We start from the raw sequence: 6,000 nt of genomic DNA, 5'->3' as shown, positions 1-6,000 counted from the left end.
GCTTTATGATTTTTCCTATAATGGCGGCCGGTCTCTAGTCAAAACGCCCGGGCCGATTTTTTGTCCCAGTCCAGCCCTGTATGCAGCTCATCTGCAGCCTGATGTTACCTGCATCTTCCTATTCAGAAGGCAGAATTTCCGAGTTCTGAGTGCAATCAAAGCACCACGACTGCAGTTTTTGTGTTGGATGTAAAAGGTGCACATGACGCTGTGACGTAGGCTAGAATCATGGCAGCAGTCAATGACGGTCCAGGCGTGGGATTTCTCTCGTGGAAATGTGCACATTATCTTTTCCTTTCTGTTGGTAGGTGGCACAGTGCACTGTGGCAAGTATGCAAGCTAGAAGACTGGTAGTCTGGCTGGGTATCCAGTTACAGAAGCAACACATTAACAAGAGAAGTCTGAGTAAAACCAAAGTTACTTTCCCTAGTAACTAGTTACTTTGAAAGTAACGAGTAACTTGAAGTAACTGAGTTACTTTTGATAGAAGTAACTAGTAATGTAACTAAGTTACTAATTTAAAGTAACTTACCCAACACTGGTAGTTACATATATTACATGATATGTGGCAGCCCCCAAGAGTACCAAATACCTGAGGCCACACATCTAGGAGACATCTGTGCGCCTATCCCAGGAGGAGGAGGGAGGACCGAAGTATTGTATATTGTTTTTTGTTATCTCTTTTGTGAAGCACTTTGTGACATCTGTCAGTGAAATGTGCGATATATAAATAAACTTTTACCACGGCCAAAGGTGAGAGGACCAGCGGGGACGGACCAGCCACCCTGGTACCAGTCAAGAGTAACCCTGACCCAGCAAGTTTGGTGCGGAAGATCTTTCTCCCGGCCTGCGCTGACTCTAACCTAGAATTAGACCCGAGACTGTGGCCTCACAAACGCACTTCTAGAAGATTTTCCCTTTACAGATGAGCTGAAGCTGAAGTGAAGAGCATATGTGTGATAGGCAGACCAGACTTTCGGTTCGTCTTCTTTAAGCCGGTAGGGGGCGGTAATGGCTCAACCCGGTGTTTGAAAACGGCATTTAGAAAAAGCGTCGAAGAAAAGAAAAGACGACGAAGAAGAAAACGTATGCGGAAGTGAGGTAAATATACTCGGACCTTGGCAGTAGTATGGAGAGCCCGGAGCTGTCGTTTACTCTGGCTTACGTGGTCCTCTCCTTCTGTTTCGTGTTCACGCCCAATGAGTTCCGCTCGGCCGGCCTCACCATCCAGAACCTGTTCTCGTCGTGGCTGGGCAGCGAGGACGTGGGCTTCATCCAGTATCACATCAGAAGGACCAGCATCACCATCGTGGTCCACTCCGCGCTGCCTTTAGGTAAACTCGTCACTGTCACACAGGTAGAAGAGCACTCTGTTCCCCGCAATCACGTCACGCACACAGTGGGTGTTAGAACCAGTGTCACCATTATAACATTTTGGAACCATGGGTAAAAAAATGAGGCATTAAGAAAAGATTAGAACAGTTTAAATAAGTGAATAATTTGTACTTTAAATCCACGCACAGGTCAGTAATGATGGAGGACACGCCCGTGGGAGCGATAACACTTTGATTTTGAGCTTTTAAATCAGTGCTTGTCCGTAGACACGGGTTTTATATACGAGAGCCCCGAGCAGAGGACAGTCGCGGTGTCGTCTGACCTGGTCTTGGTTTGTTGCTCCGTGGAGGGGCCTGTGATGTTTGTGTACCTGATAAACATGGAGCAGGTTCGTGTTTGTCTGATGCTATATTGTGTCTTCTCTCTGCAGGTTACTACATGGGAATGTGTGTCGCTGCTCCAGAAAAAAACCTGGTTAACATTTACCAGGTGGGTTGGCTGATGCTCTCTGCCTGCAGCCTGCACGGGGCCACGCCCTCTGTTGTGTACTTAAGGAAACACATTTATGCTGATGTAGATCCTGGAGAACAGGCGGTGCATTTGGAGAGTGAGCCGTGCTATGAGTTTACACTGGCTCATATAAAACATTATCAAAAAAACAAAATCAGTTAAGTAAAAGCCCACGACACAGGGCTTTGGAGTCGGTCATTAACTTTTATCCTTTCAGGTTCGATCTAATGCTCACCACTGTTTTTAAGCAAAGTCAGAGAATGGATCGTTAGCATTCGCAGTACACATTCTTCTTTATCCGTGTTAGCTCACTGGTAATGATGCTGGTGAAAGTCTGACAGAGAAGCAGGCTGACCAGCAGATGGCGGCGCAGCATCTGTTATTTATTTAAACCAAAACTCTTCCAAACAGAAGAAACGGCTCCTCTCGTGGTTACGAGCTGCTCTGTTCTCATCATCGTCCATCTCTTTTACTGCAACACGTGCCCACGCTCTGCTACAGCGCTTGGGTGAAAGTGATGTAACTGTGCGTGACAAACGGTGCATTTTCCACTGATTGTGTGTTTGATTTCTGCCTTGTTGATCAGAGTAAGCTGTGGGCTGTGGCATGCAGGGCCCACACGTGCACACTGTTAAAGGACTGCTTATGCCTACAGCCTTTTAGCCGACTCGTTCCTGGTGCAGCTTCCCCGTCTCTGGGTCCAGCTGCTGTAGCTGGGAAGAAAACCTTATGAGGCATCACATTTCCATGAGGGTTTCATGACTCTGTGGGGTAGAAAAGTTTGAATTTATGCAGGAAATAGCTTTGTTTGCAGAGTAGCACATTTGATGAATTGAAAAAAGAAGACAGTTTTCCATAATGTAATCTGTAGGAATAACCAGAACACAGGAGCCAATAAGCAAACATGTTGGAGTCATTTTGTTGTTGTCGTCTTTTGTTTAGGTTTAGTGGTTCAAACTCTCTTGATCATGAACCTGAAGCAGTGATCTCTTGTGTTGTTGTTTCTCCAGGTTGGTGACAACTGGAGAGCGTTTCTCCTTCTGTCTCTCTGCCTCCAGTCGGTCAGCTGGATAATTGTCTTCTACTGGTCCCGGCGTCGCTGGCACAATCATCCAATCAGTAAGGTGCTGCAGGCCCATGTGCAGCCCCCTTTCTCCAGCTGGGGCTCTGTGGCAGTCAGCATCAACACTGAGTTCAGACACATAGATAAGTTTGCTACAGGAGCACCGGGAGCTCGAGTCATCGTCACTGACACCTGGGTGTTAAAGGTGAGTGTTAATAAATATGCGTATAGCTTTTCTTTGGCATTATAACTGCACAACTCTAGTTTCACGCACTGCAGAGAAACTCTGAGAAATCCTGATCCTGTGCTTTCCTACGAGTCTCAGTTGTCAGGACAACAGTCCACAGAAAGTCCTATCAGAAAAATGACCCTTACATCATAAACATCTTTTTTTTCAGCCTCTTCTCGCTATCATCAGAGAGAAACGTGTAAATGACTGTTTCTGATAGACTGTTGATCATAAATGAAACAAAGCGTCCGTTTGTTTCTGCTTTTATAAAGTCTGTGGTTAAAGGGCTCGCAGCTGATGTGAGATCCGTCACAGTTAGGAACCTTATCACAGACGTACTAGAAGGAACCTTGACCCCGTTCAGTTGAAAACTGATGATATTTATTATTGCCATTGTTTCCCTGCACTCTTCGTCTCCAAGGCAACCATTTCAGAGACGGGAAAATTGCAGATTGGTTGCACGTTGTTGCGGTAATGCTGTCACGGTAACGTTGTCGGGGTAACGCTGTCGCAGTAATGTTGTTGTAGCAACGCTGTCGCGGTAACGCTGTCGCAGTAACGTTGTCGGGGTAACGCTGTCGCAGTAATGTTGTCGCAGTAACGCTGTCGCAGTAATGCTGTCGCGGTAACGTTGTCGCGGTAACGTTGTCGCGGTAACGTTGTCGTAGTAACACTGACGCGGTAACGTTGTCGCAGTAACGTTGTCGCGGTAACGCTGTCGCGGTAACGCTGTCGTGGTAATGCTGTCGCGGTAACGTTGTCGCGGTAACGCTGTCGCGGTAACGCTGTCGCAGTAACGTTGTCGTAGTAACGTTGTCGCGGTAACGTTGTCGCGGTAACGCTGTCGTGGTAACGTTGTCGTAGTAACGCTGTCGCGGTAACGTTGTCGCAGTAAGGTTGTCGTGGTAACGCTGTCACACTTGCGGTCTGACCATGGAAAAGTGATTCTGTGCACGGCGAACAAACAAACGCAGACCTGAGCTACAAGGACACAGAGCGACGGCCGTGGGCTTCCTGTGGGCTCTAATCATTGTGATGATTAACTGACCAACTAGACAAATCCATTCTGAGCTTTTCATGTAATAATTTTGGTACATAAATATTTTTAGAGCATCTTCACTGGTTTTCTGTTATCCTGCATCTTAATATGTTTCGTTTTTTTAATGTTGGTTATTTATAGAACAGGGACTTGGTAACTTTGCTGCATTTCAACAAGAATCCAACTGCTGACTTGTGCGCATGAGCTGCAGCTAGACTTTGTCTGCTCAGGCACATCTGACCCTCTTTGTCTGCTTCTAGGTGACCACGTATCACATTTACATGGCCCTGCAGAGCGATTGCCACGTCACAGTGACAGAGTCCACACAGCACCACCTGAGTCCGGATTCAGCCTCGCCCACAGAGATCCTGACCCTGAGAGTTGACAGCATTAACCCTGCTGTCACACCATTCAATATCAAGTATGTGTTGTCTCGACAAAACGGCACGTCTCGTGTCAAAACAAAGAGAAATCAAATCGTCTTTCCAACTCGTTCCAGGCTCAACTCTGCGGAGTACGCAGAGCTCCGGGAGAAGCTCCGGGCTCCCATCAGAAACTCTCCTAATGTGGTGATCCATCGAACGCTCGGTGAACTCTTTTTGGAAACGTTCAAGGCTCAGGTGGACCTCAATCAGCCGTACGCCCTCCCCCACGGACAGGTACACACTGCTGCATTCATCAAATTGTGTCCAGTGCTGAGATGAGTCAGTCAGTCAGCATGTGCTGTGTGCGTACACAGGAGTTAGAGCCCTGTATCGGCTGCATGCAGGTTCCAGCAAACGCCAAACTGGTCACGCTTTGCCACGAAGCAGGTAAAACTACGCTGATCGTTTTTTGGGTGGGTTCATATGTGCTCGTGTAACTACGCCTGTGTGATTCCTGTCTGCTACAGAGACCGATGATGACGATTCAGACTGCCAGCAGTGTCACTGCAGACCCATGTGGTGTCTGTTGTGTCTGGGTCGATGGTTCGCCAGCCGTCTAGACGAGCAGACACCGGAGACGTGGTTGTCCAGCAGGGTTCCCTGCCCTACTTGTAGAGCCAAGTTCTGTATTCTGGATGTGTGCGCAGTCCAATGACGGGCACACGTCTCCCCCCACACTGACTTTTAATGTTTCCAATGTTGACCAAGGGTTTCTGCTCAACATCCTCCAACCAGAGCGGCACCTGGACTGGATGTGGTCGTGTTCTATTTCTGCTTTTATGGAAACGAAATAAAAACAATTCTATGAGGAATCATTTATTTCATATTTGTATGTTGTTACAGCACCAAATCTTCTCATGAAGGGCCCTTTCTGCATCTTTTCTTATGCAGCGTAGCAACAAATATGAAATAAGTAAACATGAAAAGTTTTAGATGGAACATTTATCATGTAAGGGCAAAATTCTGATTACTGTGATGTGGAGCGAATGTATGAATCTACAGTTTAATAAAGTTTAACTCAACTTGGTTTATATTTTAAATGTTTGTATGAATACCAAAGGAAGGAAACCTCGCAGACATGGATGAAAGCTGCTGCCTGCGGTGGATTAAACGATGCCTGGAAACGGCTCACACATCCAGTCACCTGACTTTGTTTGTTTTTCAAATGTATTTGAGAAAAATAATACAACAGATAAACGACACCATTAATAAATGTTTTCTGTACGTTTGTCCTGCTGTTTCACATTAGCATCGTTTCCTAGCAGGGGGCAGCTTCTTTAGTGTTTAGTGGTACAGACGTCTGTGGATTCTCTTCATCTGTGACACTTTCATAATGAGTTTGCGGTTCTTACTCTAATTTTAAGTCATTCGTAGATCTATAGAAGGATACTTGATTGAT

At 46.4% G+C, this 6,000-nt stretch overlaps 1 protein-coding gene across 1 annotated transcript; it reads left to right on the top strand.

Moving 5' to 3' along the window:
* The first annotated feature begins 1,079 nt into the window (after positions 1 to 1,079).
* On the top strand, positions 1,080 to 5,627 carry tmem129 (transmembrane protein 129, E3 ubiquitin protein ligase). The gene is made up of 7 exons (XM_086261783.1): positions 1,080 to 1,334; positions 1,766 to 1,824; positions 2,856 to 3,113; positions 4,437 to 4,597; positions 4,676 to 4,835; positions 4,916 to 4,988; positions 5,069 to 5,627. Exons 1-7 carry the CDS (start codon positions 1,130 to 1,132, stop codon positions 5,254 to 5,256), a joined length of 1,104 nt encoding a protein of 367 aa, XP_086117909.1. The 5' UTR covers positions 1,080 to 1,129; the 3' UTR covers positions 5,257 to 5,627.
* Positions 5,628 to 6,000: the final 373 nt, after the last annotated feature.

The sequence above is a fragment of the Aulonocara sp. 'chitande type north' Nkhata Bay genome, linkage group LG2, assembly GCF_057382095.1.
Source record: "Aulonocara sp. 'chitande type north' Nkhata Bay isolate Kocher_YH1m ecotype deep benthic linkage group LG2, A_spYH_male_GT1.1, whole genome shotgun sequence".
Taxonomy (NCBI): domain Eukaryota; kingdom Metazoa; phylum Chordata; class Actinopteri; order Cichliformes; family Cichlidae; genus Aulonocara; species Aulonocara sp. 'chitande type north' Nkhata Bay.
Note: the sequence above shows the minus strand (reverse complement) of the source record. Positions and strands in the feature narration are given on the sequence as shown.